The 17,009-nt window shown below is 52.2% G+C and overlaps 2 protein-coding genes and 1 long non-coding RNA gene across 4 annotated transcripts; all 3 read right to left on the bottom strand.

Moving 5' to 3' along the window:
- Positions 1 to 77: 77 nt before the first annotated feature.
- TNNI2 (troponin I2, fast skeletal type) lies at positions 78 to 2,394 on the bottom strand. Its single transcript, XM_071762214.1, has 5 exons — positions 2,236 to 2,394; positions 1,830 to 1,958; positions 1,365 to 1,454; positions 1,063 to 1,239; positions 78 to 319 (listed from the first exon to the last, which is right to left on the bottom strand). The coding sequence occupies exons 1-5, from the start codon at positions 2,368 to 2,370 to the stop codon at positions 221 to 223; spliced, it is 630 nt and encodes a 209-aa protein (XP_071618315.1). The 5' UTR covers positions 2,371 to 2,394; the 3' UTR covers positions 78 to 220.
- Positions 2,395 to 4,462: 2,068 nt separating this feature from the next.
- Positions 4,463 to 6,817, bottom strand: LOC139804719 (uncharacterized). The gene is made up of 2 exons (XR_011729505.1): positions 6,213 to 6,817; positions 4,463 to 4,497 (listed from the first exon to the last, which is right to left on the bottom strand). It is a non-coding gene; the product is annotated as an uncharacterized lncRNA (long non-coding RNA).
- Positions 6,818 to 8,170: 1,353 nt separating this feature from the next.
- Positions 8,171 to 11,853, bottom strand: LOC139804712 (dual specificity protein phosphatase 2-like). 2 transcript variants are annotated; one of them, XR_011729504.1, is made up of 3 exons: positions 10,694 to 11,853; positions 9,474 to 10,492; positions 8,171 to 8,870 (listed from the first exon to the last, which is right to left on the bottom strand). XR_011729504.1 is itself a non-coding variant. In XM_071762207.1 (2 exons), exons 1-2 carry the CDS (start codon positions 10,970 to 10,972, stop codon positions 9,644 to 9,646), a joined length of 1,128 nt encoding a protein of 375 aa, XP_071618308.1. In that variant the 5' UTR covers positions 10,973 to 11,853; the 3' UTR covers positions 8,171 to 9,643. The 2 variants fall into 2 exon arrangements, 1 of the variants encoding a protein (XP_071618308.1); XM_071762207.1 differs by having other exon boundaries at positions 8,171 to 10,492.
- Between the last annotated feature and the right edge of the window lie 5,156 nt (positions 11,854 to 17,009).

A 17,009-nucleotide genomic window follows, 5' to 3' on the forward strand; every position in this document is an offset into this window, starting at 1 on the left:
CCCCACGGTAGGGACAGACCCTGCTGGCCCACGGCACAGGTTGGGGTCTTGTCCCCCAAGCAGGTGACATCTGCCTCTCCCACCAAAGCTTTATTTACACCGCTGCTGCTCGGGGGCAGCTCCTGGCAAAACCAGAGAGAAATGACACCCAGTGCCCTTGAGCCCGGGGTGCTGGCAGGGACAGGAGAGAGCAGAGGATGGGTGTAGAGAGCCAAGGTGCTTAGGACTCGCCAGCCTCAAACATCTTCTTCCTGCCCTCCATGCCAGACTTCTCCTCGATGTTCTTCCGCCAGTCACCAACATCACGGAGGTCCTTCTCCTGGGGGAGGGATGAGCACAGGGGTGCAAGCAGTGAGAACCCACCCAAGTGGGGCCCTTTGCCCTTCCACCCATGGAAAACCCATTATCAGCAAGAAGAGGTCCTGGAGCAGGTCCAAAGGAGGCAACTGGGCTGGTGAAGGGACTCGAGCACAGACCCTATGAGGAGAGGCTGAGGGAGCTGGGGGTGTTGAGGCTGGAGAAGAGGAGGCTCAGGGGAGACCTCATCACTCTCTACAACTCCCTGAAAGGAGGTTGGAGCCAGGGGGGGGTTGGGCTCTGCTCCCAGGCAACTCTCAGCAAGACAAGAGGGCACAAGAGGTCTCAAGTTGTGCCAGGGGAGGTTTAGGTTGGACATTAGAAAGAATTTCTTTCTGGAGAGGGTGATCAGACATTGGAATGGGCTGCCCAGGGAAGGGGTGGATTCTCCATCCCTGGAGCCATTTCAAAAGAGCCTGGATGTGGCACTCAGTGCCATGGGCTGGGAACCACGGGGGGAGTGGATCAAGGGTTGGACTTGATGATCTCTGAGGTCCCTTCCAACCCAGCCAATTCTATGATTCTATGATTCTAAGAACCCAATTCCACCCCCGAGTACATATTTTTTTTTGGCCACTGTCTCCTTTTTCAACATCGTGGGTACCAGAGGAGGACACAGCGGGCAGGAACATTATGGGGAAAAGCTCACTCCCCCACCCTGCCTGTCACCCAGGGAGGTGTGAGCCCTGAAAAATGGGGAAGTACCTTCTCAGTGTCCTCCTTCTTGACTTGCTTCAGGTTGGCTCGGAGGTCCATGCAGACCTTGTGCTTGGAGCCCAGCAGAGCCCTCAGCATGGCGTCTGCGGACATGCGCACCCTGCGCAGCGCTGGCCTCTTGAACTTGCCCCGCAGGTCAAAGAGCTTCTGGTTCAAATCTTCCAGCTGCGGGGAGACAAATGGGATGGAGGGGATAGGGAGAAAGCAGGTGTGGGTTTCATGAGATGACGGATCCGGGGGGCAGGAAGAGGCTGGAGGTTCCCCTGAGGGATGGCGCTGGCGGAACTCACCTCCTTGTTGGTCTTCTGTAGCTTCACCTCTGTGTCATACCTCTCCTCATCCACTGAGTCTATCTTGGCATGAAGCTTTTTGCACAGCTCCTGGGAGGAGAAACAGAGACAGTCATTGACTGGTGAAAGCCACACGTGTTGATTCTGCTCTCCCAACTGCTCAGGGTTTGAAAAGGACCCAGCATACCAGATGGGGTCAAGACCAGATGGCAAAGGGTGGCTCACAGGCCAGCTCCTGGTCTCCATGAAACCATCTTCAAGGAAACGCTGCCTCAACACATGGTTAAAAATGCAGCTTTCCTGCACAGACCCCTTCACATCACACCTGTCTCTCCAACCACCTCCAGGGCACCCACAGATAAGAAGGGTGCTGAGATGGGGAGGACAACCTAGATCCACCAGGCTGCCAGCTGGAACCAAATTCCTTCTGCTCCAGCAGAGTGAAAGCATTCAAGAAGTCTCTACCTGGAGTTCCTGCATGGATCCTGGGAGTGACAGAGGAGGGCAGTGCTCTGCCAGGTAGTTTTGCTTTTCCACTTCCTTAGCAGCTGTTTCTTTTTCTATTTCAGTGACAGCAAGCTGGAGCATAGCACTCTGGAAGGCAGGAGGAGGATGGTCAGCATGGAGTGGAGGCAAGAGAGGACAGCAAGGGGGGGTTGGAAAGGAAGGGAGAGCCCTGATGGAGAGGCAGCTCAGAGAGCTCTACATCAGTACCAGCATCTCCACGTAAGGGATAGTGGTGGAAACCCAATAAGGAATGGGGAAGGGTGGGCAGGGCTCCCAGGTTGTGCACCATGGCTTTTCCAGGAGGGAGGGTGCTGGCTCAGGATGGGATTGGGATGCTCAGGACACCCAGCAGTGCCATTCTTACCTTCAGGTGCTGCCGACGGGCAGTGGCTGCCCTCCTCTTTTTCTGCAAGGGGGAGGAATGAGAGAGCAACAGGTTATAGGGTGCCCATTCCCCTTCCCCATACAACCCCCCAGTTTGCCAAGGACCTGCAGCCATGCCAGGGAGTTGGATTCAACCAGATCTATGGCTCGACACACAGTTGGTCCCCAAACCAGCAGCACCCAAAAGAGGAGGCTCCCTATGAACCCAGCCCTGCAACCTCAGGTAGCAAAAACCTCCAGAGTGCCTCAGGAGAAGATGATGAGGATGACAAAGACGTGTGTATTGCTTCAAACTTGGCTTTGTGGGGCTTTTAGCTTCTTCTTTCATTTCCTTTTTTCTAGGACATACGTTTTGCTTTGCACTCAACCGTGGATGAGTGCAAAATCCTGGATGCCCCTGGGCACCCTGGAGCTGGGGGATGATTTTCCTGAGCAGTCCCTGGCACACAGGGTGAGGAGGATGGTCAGGCAGGTGTCAGCATGGAGGCTATGGGATTTCTGGAGCTGAAAAGCCCCAGGGGAGGTGATGCTGCACACGATGCTGTGACAGACACCAACCCCTTTTGCAACTCCTCCCCAGGCTGGCAGTCACAAGGTTCCCATGAAGTGGGGAGGAAGGTCCAGGGCCTTAGGGATGAATCCCTGCTGGGGGACAGCCACAGCCACAGGGTCTGCAGGTCTGGAGGCTGCTTTGGCCAGGAGGGCCATGAGGCTGGGGCTGCAAAATGCAAACTGGCTCCTGCTTCCCTGGAAGAAGCCTGGAAGACCGAGCCTGCCCTTCTGTACCTGTGATGTGCAGGAACAGAAACCACAGCTCTCCAGCCTAGAAAAAAAGCCACAACCTTGGTGTGCAGCTGTTTTGGCAGCATTTTGCCCAAAGGACTGAGCAAAGCTGAGTGAGGCTGGGGCAAGGGGAAGCTCACCCTGACTTGTGATGCACTGGTGGGGGAGTAAGAAAGCAGCACTGGGTGTGTGTGTGTGTGTGCTGCAGAGAGGAGGAAGTGGATAAGGATCTGCAGAGCTAAATGTAAGAACATCTGTCTTGGTTTGTATATGCAAATGGTGCCAAGGCCCTCCTGACAGGGCTGAAGGGCTCTGCAGGAGCAAAGCACCCAGCTCTGAGATGCAGGATGTCAGTAGCTGGCAGGATTTTGCTCATCATGAATCTGGCCACGGGCCACGAGAGAGCAGATGCCCTGAGCACTGTCAGTGCAGGGCTTATTCTCCCTCTGAAAAGTGGCAACTTAGCAAAAAGTGCCCTCCCAGCCTGGCCTGGGCTCAATGAGGAACCTGCTGGGACCTCAGCACCTTCTTGTGAAGTTTCTACATGTCCCTGAAATCCTCTTTTCTCTTGGTGAGGACAAGCTTGAGCTTGTGGTGTTCTGGACATATGGAGAGGTGGCAAGGAGAGATGAAGGATGGAACAACTTGCTAAGTTGGAGTGACAAAGCCACTCACAATTCTCCTACACCTTCCCTTGCATTTCCCCAACCACCCCCAGGCTTCAAGGCCAGCCCAGAACTTGCTGATGGTTCAACCTCCATCCTGCCCTGAATCCTGATCCACTTTGAGAAGAGATTTGGCAGTGCTTGGTGGACAAAAAAAACCCAAATAAACAAAACAAACAAACAAACAAACAAACAAGCCACAAACCAAGGCTCTGGGTGTGGTGAAGGACAGAAGGATGCTTGGGCAATGGCTGGGTGTAAGGACAAGGGATGGAGGAGGCTCTGGACCACTGCCTTCCCAGCACCATCTCGTGGCCGGCCAAGGGAACAAGAAATGAGGGAAAAAAGCAGCTAACCCCACACCAGGAGGTAAAAAAGACCTTCAAAAGGGATATTTCTTCCTTCTGCTTCCCATCTTTATCACAGGCAGTCAGCAAGAAGGCTTTGATAGGAACTTCCCCCTCGCCCTCAGCCCATACCCCACACCACCCCAGCTCCCAGCAGCTGCTTTTCCCAGGGAGGAATGGGGAACCAGGACTAACACCATGGGAATTCTCAAGGAAAAACCCCAGCAAGGCACACTTACCTCGTCACTGTTCAGGAGGAGCAGATGGACAAGGAAGGGAAGGAAGAGAAAGGGAGGAAAAGGCAGTTAGCATCCTCATCAGAAAGCAGCAGAATAATTTTATCAAGTATAAAAAGCTGGCAGTTGAAAAAAAGCCTTTAGATGCCAACATGTTAAAGACAGAAAAATGGGAACTTACTCAGACATCTTGCTTCAGGTGGCTGTAAGCCTGCAATGAAAACCAAAGAGAAAAACAAAAGTTTCACAACTATTCACGCTGGTGAACCCAGGTTTAAAAACAGAGCAAGATTCCTCTAGGAAAAAAAAAAATTAAAAATAAAAAAAAAAAAAAGAGGAACAGGTTTGCTCTGCTTTCCTAACTTCTCCAAATTTTCATCACATGGGGAACTAGACTGTAGCTTGGGGATGAGAGCAAACACAAACCTTACTCATAGCCACAGAGGCCTCAGCATCAGGGGCTCCTGGCCCAGCAGCCAGCAGCATTTGGTTTGGTCACAGAGATGTGTGACAGGAGCTCCTGCAGGCCACCTTTTTTTTTTTTAACCCCCAGTGCAATGAAAGAAAAAGAGGAAGAAGCTATTTTGAGGCTACTGCTTCACTGGGCCCTGCAGTCTTGCCCCACTTCAGCAACAAGAAATATCCCAAAGGCTGCAGAGGGTTGGGACAACCTGGAAAGAGGGAGACAGGGAACCCAAGGGACATGGAAGGACTTGAGAGGCAGCACATGGATCCCTTGTGTGGGGCAGGGGAACCTCCTGCAACAACCTCAGCACATGGAATGGGGCTGAATGCTGTTGGTGAAGGCAGAAGGAGTTTCCCCAGGCAATTCCCTGCATTTCCTTTCAGTGGAACATCAGCAGGGACAAAGCAGCACATCAGGGGAGATGTCACCTTTGTTGTGCTGTCAGGTATCTCCCTGTAAATAGAATTCTGCTCTCCTGGCAGGGCAATTCTCTCCATCTTGTATCTCCTAATGGGAGGAGGCTGGAGTGTTGGCCAAGCCCAACCCAAGGCAGTGTCTGCAGAGCAGGGAAAGCCCCGAGCCCCAGTCACCTGCAGACCTGGGAGGCTCTGCTGGCAGGTGAAGTGTTAACAGGGGCTCATGCCCAAGGGAGGAGGCACAGCCTGCAGGGCCAAGGAAATTTTATCCTGGAAAATGTGCAGGCCCATCACATTATTTTGGGGTGGAGGAGGGGAGGAAAGTGCTTCTAAAAATGGTCAGGGAGCTGCAGGAGTTGCAGCTGTCTCCTCAGACAGCAGAGCCTTTCCCCTGTGCCAGCCAAGGGAGGTCAGGGCAATGCAAAGCAAAAGCCACCACAGGTGGCAGGGCTGCAGCTGAGGGACAGGGTGGCCGAGGCACTCCAGCTATTTTTCTCCTTGCATCCCTGCCCCACACAGACCCCCTCCAGCAGCACCTTTGCTGGGAGTCCTGCAGAAGTCAGGAGCCAACACCAGGCTGCAGCTTCCTGGGCTCTAAGTCACCTGCTCTTAGGTGGGGGACACAGGACATTTGGATGGCATCCTTGCCCCAGGGCTCGTTTTGGGTTAGGGAGGTGCTGCAAAGGTTGCTGTGAGCAAGGAGCATCAATCCCCAAGCTCCCATGGCCCTGGGGAGGTCAGTGCCAGGGAGGCTGCAGATCCCTTTGCCCTTGCCACTCAAGCCAGGGGGCAAACCAACCATGGGAAGGGAAGGCATGGAACCAAAGAGAAAGAAGGTCACTGGAAAAGAGAGATTTTTCAACACAGAGCCCCTCTCCTGCAGGCGAAGGAGGGGGTTTTTATGAGCATCCCAACCCCCTTTTCTCCCAGCAGGTCACACCACCTGGAACTTCTCTCTCTCTAAAACTCAGGTGAGTGTTATCTGCTCCCCCATCACCCCCAAAGAGCAAGCTGGGTCAGTAAGAGTCATGCAAAACAGCTCACCCAAGTCTGGAGGAGAAAATCAGAGAGTGCTGCTGGCTGGAGAGGACGGAGTGGCAGCCGCAGGCAGCTGGCTGAGTAAGGAGGTATAAAAGGGCTTCTCGGGTGGCTCAGCAGAAAATCCACCTTCTCTTTAAGGGCATGGAGACCTTCTCAGACCAATGATGTGCAAGAGTCTCCCTGTGTACCTCCCTTGGCTGGGGCAGGCCAGGCAGGCAGCCCTGGAGGAGAGGGCAGCAAGCAGGGGCTGGAGGCGTGGGGAGGAGGAGGACAACTCCTACCCAGATGGTGGGGAAGAAAAACCACCCAGGGAGCTGCTCTTCCTCAGGAGTGCTGAGGAGGGAGCCTCCTTCCTCCTCCTCCTCCCAGCAACCTGTACCACTAGATATGGCTTCAAGGTTGCGGGGAGCCCAGGCTGCCTGCACGCAGCCATCCATCTGCTGGGTCTCTGAGATATCCAAGTTTCCTGTTGGAGACACAAGAAGTGGCTTTTTCATGGAGAGAGGCACAGCTCCGTTATCCCCCAAGGGCTTGGGAGCAGCTCTGTCCTTCAGGAATCACCCCCTGACCCACTGCAAGTGCCAGAGTAACCCCATCCCCTACTACCAGGGTCCTTTAAGCCCACTTAGCACAGAGGAAACATTGGCAGCTCCTCCCCATCTGAAATATTTCAACACAACTCAAGGGTTTGATGAAACCTGTGGAGTCAGCAGACACAACTCCCCCCCACCCTGAGGCTGACTGCGATGTAGGGCCTGGGGAGAGCATGGGGGAAGCAGCCCCACACCACCAGCAAGAAAAGAAAAAAAAGAAACCCACCCCCCCCCAGTGCCAGACACCCCAGATCTGTATCTCCACGGGGCTGAGAAAGAGGCAGGTGGAAATGTAGCTGGAAATATTCACCAGCAGTGTGTGTGTGTGTAGGGGATCCCATGGAGACAGGAGTCCAAACAGCTCCTGCCCTCCTCCCCCAGCCCAGGCACTCCCTCCCCTCTCAGCCAGGGTTTTTTAGGCTGATTCAGACATAGCCCTGACAGTATTTTCCAGGTGCCTCTCAGAGATCCTATGGATGGAGGTAAATCTGCTGCTGCAAACTCCTGTTTCCCCACACTGAGCGTTGTGGAATCATAGAATCATCAAGGTTGGAAAATCCTTCTAAGATCACCAAGCTCAACCATCCACCCTACAACCCATAACTGCTAAACCATCCCCTATAGCACCTCCAGCAGGGGCTGGTGAAGGAAGAACAAGTCCCTGAGACAGGGTTGGTGTCTTGCAGGGATTTGTCCCCAGGCAGGCAGAGGAGGGACAAAGCTCCAATGTGGCATCAGGATTTGATCCTTTGTGCTGTTAAGAGGGAGAAGGTTTGGGTTGTGAATATCTCAGTGTCAATGTCTGCTCCAGATCTGAGCTACCCCCTTGCAAATCCACCATGGGTCCTGGAAATGAAGAGTGAAGGTGCAGCTCAGCCAAGCTTTTTGGTTGGTTTTCCCTCACCTGGGCTCCCATGGAGGGGCTGTGGGGCAGCACCTGGGGAAGGATCCAAGCTTGGGAAGAGCTGGAACAAGAAGCAGCCTGATCCAACCCTCCTCCTCACTCACCTCCTGCACATCCACATCCCCAGGCTGGTGAGACAAGGATCTGCAGCTCCAGCATCCCTGGTAAACACAGAGATTAAACTCCAGCAGCTTCTGTCCCCCAGGAGCATCCCTCACTGCCAGCACTCAGGAAGTGTCATTGGCAGAGACATCACAGCACCCAGCACCCATCTCCTCTCTGAACTTAAGAACAGTTTGGCAGAAGGAATGTCTGCCTGTCCCAGCTAAAGCCAATTTCTCATCACAGAGACCAAAGCAAACCCACTTGCAGACAGCCAGCAGCATCCTCAAAAGCAGAAATCACCCATTCAGGGACAGCTCAGCCACTTCTCACTGCCAGCTCCACAAGCCATGGATGACTCGAGAGTGAAACCAACTCTTTATTATTCTTTCCAAAGTCTCTACAGCTATTTTTTTTTTAATTTCCCTACATGGCTACACATTCCAGCCACTGCTGACCCACCATTCCTCCAAAGAGCAGCTCAGCTCCCGGTGGAGGCATCAAAACTGGGAGGAAAATTCAGAAATTACCCACACCCAAGAGGTTTCCTTCAGCCCTGCCAAATCAAGGCTTTCTGAACCTCCTGAAGTTCAGGTATGCAGCACAGCAAAACTGTCCAAGGCTTTGGTTTATCACCTAGGGATACAGATGTGTTGGCCTGAAACAGCTGAATAAAGAAGTTCAAAGAAAGAAGTCCCATTAGCAAAATTTTAGGTAAACCAGGTGTGTTTGTAGGATATGGAAGGAGTGATGGGGAGCTGTGATAATACACTTAAGGCTTTCCCTAGAGATGCCTTGCACAGAGGTTAAGCTGTGGGGAACCTCTCCCAGAAAAAAAGAAAGAGGGTCCAGACTTATGAGGAAGAAACCCAGTGAGGACCAGGATGAACACAAAATTAAAAACATCACAAAGTAGGAGATAAGGTTATCACCAAAAGAGGCAGAAGCTTCCAAAGGTGGTAGTGCTGAGTGTCTGAGTGATGAATGAACAAGTTCCTTGCAGAAAAACTCCAGGGTGACATAAGGAAGCTCCAGGCAAGTCCTTCAGAGAGGTGCTCAGCTCTGTGAATATGAAATATGAGTGAGGATGTTGCCCGGGGACTGTGCCTGGACACACCACTCACACCTGAGAACCTTTCCCGTGGAGCAGATGACCTTGTTCCCTTCCCTTGTTCCCCTCCACTCATGCCAGAGGAATGCCCACCATCCCCAGGGCCCTTTCACCATCCTACAAAGCCAGACAGAAGGTTCTACAGGACATTCTGCCCTATGCTTTAGAGAGACCCAGGTGTGGCACTGCCTGACCAGGCTCCTCCAGGGAACCACTTTGTGTTGGAAGGATTAGGCTGATGGATTCCTGCAAGCTGTCCCTCACGGCCACCTCCTACATCCTTACACCTTGCCTCCCCTTCACCATCCTTCTAGTGGACAGAAACTATGGAATAACATCACACCAGATGCCACTATGTCTTATTTCCAAGGATGACACTGTTAGCAAACAAAACCTTTTGCTCAGCAGCAGTTGAGCTCATGGCAAAAGCTCAGGCAGCAAACCAGGGTCTGATTTCCCTTTGCATTCTCAAAATCAGCATCAAACCAAAAGAAAACAGCTCCTGCCCAGAACAGTCCCTCTCCCCCCAGTGTATCCCAGAAGGAGCTCCCCACACTCTGTTTCAGCCACCTCCAGTCTCCAGGTACTGCTACAAATGAAGCCCATGGCCTTTGCAGCTTCTGCCAGTGCTGTCCCACAGTCACCTCGTTCACCCAGAAGATGGAATCAAAGCTTTTGGCTCTTTTTCTTCAGGGCCACTGCCCTGAACAACCACCCTGCCTATTCAGCTCCACGCCAGCTTCCTTGACAAGGAGTGCTTCAGGCAGGTGATGTTGATGCCCCCAGGCTGCAGGGCCATCTCCAAAGCCACCAGCAGGTCCTGGTGACACTCCTGGATGTTCAGTGGGTACCTTGCCCTCACAAACTCGTAGGCTGCCAGCAGCCTCATCCTGTGCTTGACCATCAGGTACTGAATGACACAAGTAGGAGCTAGAGAGTACCCATCCCTGCAGTGGATAAGGACACGTTTCCCTTTCTCCAGCGAGGCTTCAATGCACTCATTGATGTCCTGGAAGCAGGGCTGTCCCATTTGATGCTGATCTCCATGGAGAGGAGCCTGGATGTCAACCTTAAGACGTGACCAGGTGTGCCTGAAGCCTCCTCGTTGGCAGGTGCAGGGGATGATGCTGAGGCTGTGGTCACTGGGCAGGCTGCTCATGTCAATGATGCTGTCAATGCTGTTGGTGCACAGGGCCTGCCCACTGTAGGCAGCACTGAGGTTCCCCAGGTAGATGCAGTTGGTTATCTGAGCAATGAGGGGTCCTGTGAAAGGGGAACACGGAAGTTTTCCTGGTTTGGGACAAGGGACCTCAGGATGTGAGTTCTTCCAGCTGCCACCGAGGGATTTCTTGGAGCTGGCATGGGGCTGGAGGCTGGAATCGAGCTTGGAGCCCCAGGATGGCAGAGAGAAGATGGAGAAGCAGCTGGAGAGCTTGGGCTTGGAGGGGGAATCCACTGGACCCGGCAGGAGAGGAGCAGGGGTGGGACTGGATCTGAGGGCACAAGAACTGGATGCCCTTGCCAGGGATTCTGTGCTGGGGGCTTCCCCTCCACTCTCAGCCTCTTCTTCCATCTGAAAAAAAAAGAAAAAAAAAGGAAAAGCACAGAAACTGGTGAGAGCACAGAAACTCAGCTCTCCAGCTGCTCGGACAAGGAGGCAAGAGCTGGTTTTGCCCATGGCACCACTTGGAGACACCAAAGGCCCTGAAAATCTTTCAGACATCCAGCCCTTCTGTTCCCCTGGGACAGGCACAACCACACCACAGAGGCTCACCTGGACCTGCAGACTGCCCTGCCAGTCCTGGGGTGCTGAGGTGCTGGAGTGGTCACCCCCTCCTGGGGCTGGCACTGAGCAGAATGAGAGGGGTGTCCTGCCAGGCTGTCTGGCTACAGACACCACATCCCCACTTCTCTCTTCATGTGCTTCAGTTTCATTCATCCCCAAGTTTGGACAAGAGCCTGTAGGAAGACAACAACTCCACATGGCCATGCACAAGTTTTCACACACGGGTGATGTTGATATCAACACTGGCCTTGGAGAGAACCAAGGCATTTTAATGATCTCTTCCACTCCAGAGGGACACACTTTGGTGTGGGCTGCTGGAGGGCTTTGCAACTCATTGCAAGCTGGAATCAGAAGGAAGGACAAGATTTCAGACTGAAACAGCTGCAGGGAGTGGGCAAATGACAAAAAAACCCCTTTGGATGAAGCCCCCTCAGGCCACAGTAGCACGTGGGAGCTTCAGTCTCCAGCACTGGAAAGGTGGGGTTCAAGGGTTGGGATCACTCAGCTCCCAGCTCAGCCTCAGGCACAGATGTCAATCCTCCCAGTGGGAGCTTTTCCCACTTCCACTCAGGACACTTGGACCAGAAGGTGGCTCAGAACCTACCCCAGCCAAGCTGATGAAAACATCCTTGACACTGTTGTGGGGCTCAGAGGAGGGAAAGCAGAGATGGAAGATGTGGTCTGGCTCAACTGGGCAATGTATTTACTTTCAGACGTATTAATTTTGAGAAAGGAACTGTCAAGCTCTGTGTCCGTGTGTTTTAATGTGTTATAATAAGTATATATTTGCTTTTTGGTGTCCTCCTGCAGATTGCTTTTGTCTGGGCCAAATTACAACAGTTTAATACCACCTTTCGTGTAGGCACAGTAAATTTCTAATGCACAATGCTTTGAAAAAAAAAGAAAAAAAACAAACAAAACTCCCCAAAACTCATATTGCAACATTCTAAAGACTGAGGAGCATATATATGTAGTTTGATGGGGGTGTTTTTAACCTCTTGGCAGAGGAAACCCATCCATTCCCTGTCTGCACCAGGGGAGGTTTAGGTTGGATGTTAGGAAACATTTTTTCACTGAGAGGGTTGTCAGGCAGTGGAATGGCCCAGGACAGTGGTGGAGTCCCCATCCCTGGAGGCTTTTAAAAGGCATTTGGAGCTGGTCCTTAAGGACAGGGTTTAGCAGCTGATTATGGTGTTGGCCAAAACTTGATGAGATCTCAGAGGTCTCTTTCAACCTAAATATTCTGTGATTCTTTCTCCATGGCCCCAGCCTGCACTTGATGGGCCCTCTGGAAAGCCAAGAGCCCAGCAGCTGAGGTGATGCCTCCAGAATTCCCACCAGGGCTGCCTCTGGATAGTATTACAGCACTGACCCAACACCTGATCACAATCCACCATGTGTCTGCGTGTCCTCAAACCCTGCTGAAGACCAGCACATGATCCCAGAACATGTCTGGAGAAAAGGCTGAGATCCCTGTGTACTCAGATGTCTGTGGCTGCAACATCTCCCTGCTCTCTGTGCCAAAATGAAGCAGCACTGAGAACATTGCACTAGAGAGGGGGGAAAAAAAAAAAAAAAAAAAAAAAAAAAAGTGGCCATAAGGCTCCAAAAAAACCCAAGAGCAATAAAGCACAAAGCTCTTCTCTCCCCAAGGTCAGTGAGTGCCCTACAAACTGGTGGCCACGTAGAGAATCCTTCTCCAGAAATTCTCTATTTCAGGCTCACTTGTTTTTCTTACAAACCAGCCAAGTTCTGAACCTCAGCAGCTTCCCCTACCTGCACAACACTGAGAATGCACCAGGGGAGAATAGAGCTGAAAGGCCATGGGTCTCTGGAAGGTCTTCTGAAGGTGCTTCACAATCAGGCCTAGGAAGGGAGGGAAGGAGACCAGATTAGGAAACTCAGAAGGGAAACTCAAAGCCCCATCAAGAACATTTCAACACCACCCCCATGCTGCTTGCTTCAGGGTGTATCTGGACATTTATTTTTTTTTGTATGGAGCCAGAGCTGAGTTTAGCACCTACCCAAATGTCAGGAGTGGTGTGGGATGAGTGCAAGAAAAGCAGAGAAACCTCAAGAGGGGTTTTTTTTTCGGCCTTTGCAGATGTGAACATTTCCTTTGGCACATCCAGAGTGAAGTTCCCTGCTAGGTTTTTGTAACACCAAGACCAAGTGTTTTAAATGTCCTTCATGACACCCTTCATGGCAAAATTCAGTGTCCTGGGGTAAAACTGCTCTTTTACATAAGTTCAGAGGAAAATACTCTCTTGACTGGACAGGAAGATTCACCTGAGCCAGCTACCTCCTTCAGAGAGAACTGATGCTTCCCAAGGAGCAATCTTTCTCATCCTACAGGAATGATAAATAATTCACTACTCAGAGTGCCCATTTCCCACAGAGGGCTTGATGCCCCCAGATAACTGGCTCAGAGAGCCCATGAAATGCCCAGGTTCATAACCAAGGTTGATGAAACCCTTGTTTTGCAAATCTACCATCTCCACAGACACTGCTCAGAAAACTGAAGATATGGGATGGGGTGTTTGCAGGTCAAGACCTCATTTCAGCTGAGCTGAACTCCTTGTGCTTGCTTCTGCTCAAAAAGAAGAGCAGATAAGTGCCCACATGGGTTTAATCAGTTTTACACGAAGTCAGCAAGGCTGGTTGAGGAATCCCTGCCTTGGTGACACACAATAAATCATCACAGAAGGGCATCCACTCACCCCTAATGCCAAGTTTCTTTGGGGGGCATCTTTTCCCTGGCAGTGTGACAGTGATTAAATCCTGGTGCTGCTTCTTCACTGGCTCCATCCTGCTGGAACTTGAAATAGAGAGAAATGGAAGGTTTGTGGGATTTTTTTAGGTCTGCTCACAAAGTTCCAATAGAAGGAGCCATTGGGGACCATCTCACAGCAGCTTTTATCCTTCCTGTGGTGCAGGAAGCTGCAGCCCCACATGGGAAACCCTCCTCCCTTCCCATCCACTGCAGTCAAAGAGGCACCAGGATTAAAGCAGCCCTAAAAACACCTAAAAACACAGACTGATCCTAAAGCAAAACAAGCCCGGTCGGGGGCTGGAAGAGTCCCAGATGTGAGAGCTCCTGCAGCAGTCGGGGCAGAGAAAAAAAGTTGGGGCAGGTGAAAGGGGGCAGGGAAAAGCAAGGAGGAAAAAGGGGGGGAAAGGGGGGAAAGAGGAGGAAAGGGGGGGAAAGGGGGGGGAAGGGGGGGGAAAGGGGGGGAAAGGGGGGGAAAGGGGGGGGAAAGGGGGGGGAAAGGGGGGGGAAAGGGGGGGGAAAGGGGGGGGAAAGGGGGGGGAAAGGGGGGGAAGGGGAGGGAAGGGGAGGGAAGGGGAGGGAAGGGGAGGGAAGGGGAGGGAAGGGGAGGGAAGGGGGGAAAAGGGGGGAAAAGGGAGGGAAAGGGGGGGAAAGGGGGGGAAAGGGGGGGAAAGGGGGGGAAAGGGGGGGAAAGGGGGGGAAAAGGAGGAAAAGGAGGAAAAAGGGGGAAAAGGGGGGGAAGGGGGGGAAGGGGGGGGAAGGGGGGAGAAGGGGGGAAAAGGGGGGAAAGGAGGAAAAAGGGGGGAAAGGGTAGGAGAAAGGGGGAAGGAAAAGAAGTAAAGAGAAGGGTAGGGCTCATCGCCACTCTGAGAAACTTTAAGTCACAAAGGTCGAGGAGGAATCAACCACCCCTCAGGGCAGCCCCGCACCCTCCCTCCCACCCACCTCCCCTCCCGGGCACCTCCCCCAGAGACCCCCAGCACCCAGCTACCACCTCTTCCCTTCTCTCCTTTTCCACCGGTACCAGGGGGATGGGTTCTCCCCTTCCCACCGGAGTTTCCCAGAGGCCCCTTGGCCGGCAGCAGCCGCTCCTCCCACCCCGCAAAGCTCCGGACCCTTCCGCAATGTTCGCCCCCTCCACCTCCGCTCCCCCCGCAGGGCTCTGCCGGAGGATGCTGGGGGGCTGCTCCCCCTCCCCTCTGTCCCGGGCAGCCCGGGAGATGTAGTTTCGGCAGGAAAGCCCTGCCTGGCCCTGGGAATTCTTCCAGCCTTTTCCACTAAATTTGATTTTACCCCGTTTAATCACGTTGGCTGTTGGAACCTGGAAACATTTCTTGGTGTTGGTCATCAAGTCCCTGGTGGGTGTTAAGAACTGACAGGTGCTGCTGTATTAAAACAGGACAAAAAAAAACAAACCAAAACAAAAACAAACAAAAAAAAAAACAAACCAAAAAAAAAAAACAAAAAAAAACCCAACAAAACAAACAAAAAAAACCTACAAAAACCCCACAACAACAAAAAAACAAAAAAACCCACTAAAGAAATAGGACACACAAAAAACGTTTTACCAGGTTGTGGGGTTTGATGTTTTTTTTAACTGTACCTTTGATTTTAAAAAATTCGACTACTGTAATATAAGTTGTGAGAGTATGGCTTTTGTTTTCTCGTGTGTTTCAGAGGAAAAAAAAAAAAAAAAAAAAAAAAAAATCATGATCTTCAGCTGCTAAGTAGTAATCGAGAAACCAGAATCGAGACAGTAATTGAGGGGAAAAAAAAAAAAAAAAAAAAGTAATCGAGGGCCCCTCCCCTGCTCCGGCCCAGGGGGTTCCGGTTTCCCTCCCTCCTTGCCCAGGGGTTCTGTCCCCCCTTCTAAGGACAACCCCGGCCCCCCCCCTGCTCCTCTGCCTCAAACAAGCCCCAGGCATCCTCAGGCTTTGCCTCCGGAGTTGGAGCCTGCAGGCATCCTCGTTTCACTTGCCCCCCCCTCCTTCTGCAGCCACAAAATGTGCTTTGAAAAGAGAAATCAAAGGTGCCGAAGAATCTGCGAATGCAGGAGCTGCGGCTTGTAAAAAAAAGGAAAAGCAACTGTTGCGTGGCTAAGTAGACGTTTTGCCCTAAAATAGCGAGGCATGGTGATGGTTGTTAGAGAATATTTATAAACCGGGCACGCTTGGTCCTTGTGAGAAAAGCTTAGACACTCTCCAGCTCTCAAAAACTGTGAAATTAGCCAAAAAATCTGTGGCTGGAGGACAGCCAGCACATAGCCAGGCTGGAGGATGACAGCCCATAATCATTTCTGTCTCACAGCAGATGACTGGCAACGAGCACGGATGAGGCTTGGCCACCTCCTGGTGGGGCTCTCCTGTTTGATTTCCTCAAGTGCAGGGACAAATCTCCTAAAAATCACTGAAAGAGGGAATATTGTGCTTAGAGGGGGGACTTCTGGAGGTCAGAAGCTTTGGATTTAGATGTAAATAACCGAGACTATAAATCTTCATGGCAAACATGTCAATTTTCAGCACTTCTTGTCTCCTTTAACAGACCTCTATCTGCCCCAAGTCCTGCTTTTTTTTTTTTTTTTTTTTTTTTTTTTTTGTCTTAAAATCAACCTGTAAAGCTGATAAATCAGTGCAGAGGGCCTGTTCCTGAGGCAGTGGAAACAAACTCGCCGTGCACTGCCCGGGCACAACAGACTCTGCAGACTGGACACCTGCTTTTGCTCTTCTTAACCCAGCAGCAAAGCCCCTGTGGGGCAGGAACAGGCACAGGAGGACCCCAGATCAGATGACACCGAGACCCAGCTCGGAGCACGTACCTGCCCTGCCCTCTAGATGCAGAAGGAAGAACCCAGCACAGATACAAACCGAGGAGGAGTTGGTTTCCCCCTCCTTTAACTTCTCTTCTCCTTGCATCTTCCACCGAGGAATCCTCCTCCTGGAGCCCATGAGGAGCATCAGTCAGGCAAGAGATGCTCAGACACCTCTCCCTGGCAGATAAGGGACAAGTAGCCTTGCCAAGGCCACCAGGGCATGGAAAGCTGTTTGCCCATGAGCCACCTTTGCCTCCTTCCCATGGACAGACCCCCAAGCAGGCTGCACTCGTTTTGAGTGAAATCAGCCACAAAATTTTAAGCCCAGCTCCACCAAACCTGCTTCAAACTACTCTTGGCAGATTGAAAAAGGATCCTGCTGAACCAGGAGAGCACTCAAAGCCTTGTTGAAAGAGCAGATTGGGAAGGAAAAGCAAGGAGGGAGGAAGAAAACCCCCTTGGCAGTGCATTAAACACTGGAGCTGCAGAGCCATCACCCCCATCCACTTGCCTCTCCCTCTTGAGCAAACACAGAAGTTTCCTGAGTTTTACAGCACCAAAGTTCAGCCCAGGCTGCCTGGAGCTGCCCCAGCTGGGTGCTTGCTCCCAGGGTCCCCATCTTCACCCCAAAACCAACCACAGCCTTCCCCCACCGGCTGTGCCCCCCCAGGACTGGGCTGGGATTCGGGCTCTGAGAAGGGGCAGTGCTGGGCCACTGGTATTGG

Source organism: Heliangelus exortis, chromosome 18 (genome assembly GCF_036169615.1).
Source record: "Heliangelus exortis chromosome 18, bHelExo1.hap1, whole genome shotgun sequence".
NCBI classification, from domain to species: Eukaryota; Metazoa; Chordata; class Aves; order Apodiformes; family Trochilidae; genus Heliangelus; species Heliangelus exortis.

Bases quoted from the DNA above. Each gene is read 5' to 3' on its own strand.
- TNNI2 (XM_071762214.1), bottom strand. From the start codon at position 2,370: ATGGCTGCAGGTCCTTGGCAAACTGGGGGGTTGTATGGGGAAGGGGAA. The intron at 1,455-1,829 runs GTAGAGACTTCT...TTCTCCTCCCAG, and splicing joins GATCCATGCAGGAACTCCAG to GAGCTGTGCAAAAAGCTTCA. The intron at 320-1,062 runs GTACTTCCCCAT...TCCCTCCCCCAG, and splicing joins AGAAGGAGGACACTGAGAAG to GAGAAGGACCTCCGTGATGT.
- LOC139804712 (XM_071762207.1), bottom strand. From the start codon at position 10,972: ATGCCTTGGTTCTCTCCAAGGCCAGTGTTGATATCAACATCACCCGTG. The intron at 10,493-10,693 runs GTGAGCCTCTGT...TTTTTTTTTCAG, and splicing joins AGGGCAGTCTGCAGGTCCAG to ATGGAAGAAGAGGCTGAGAG.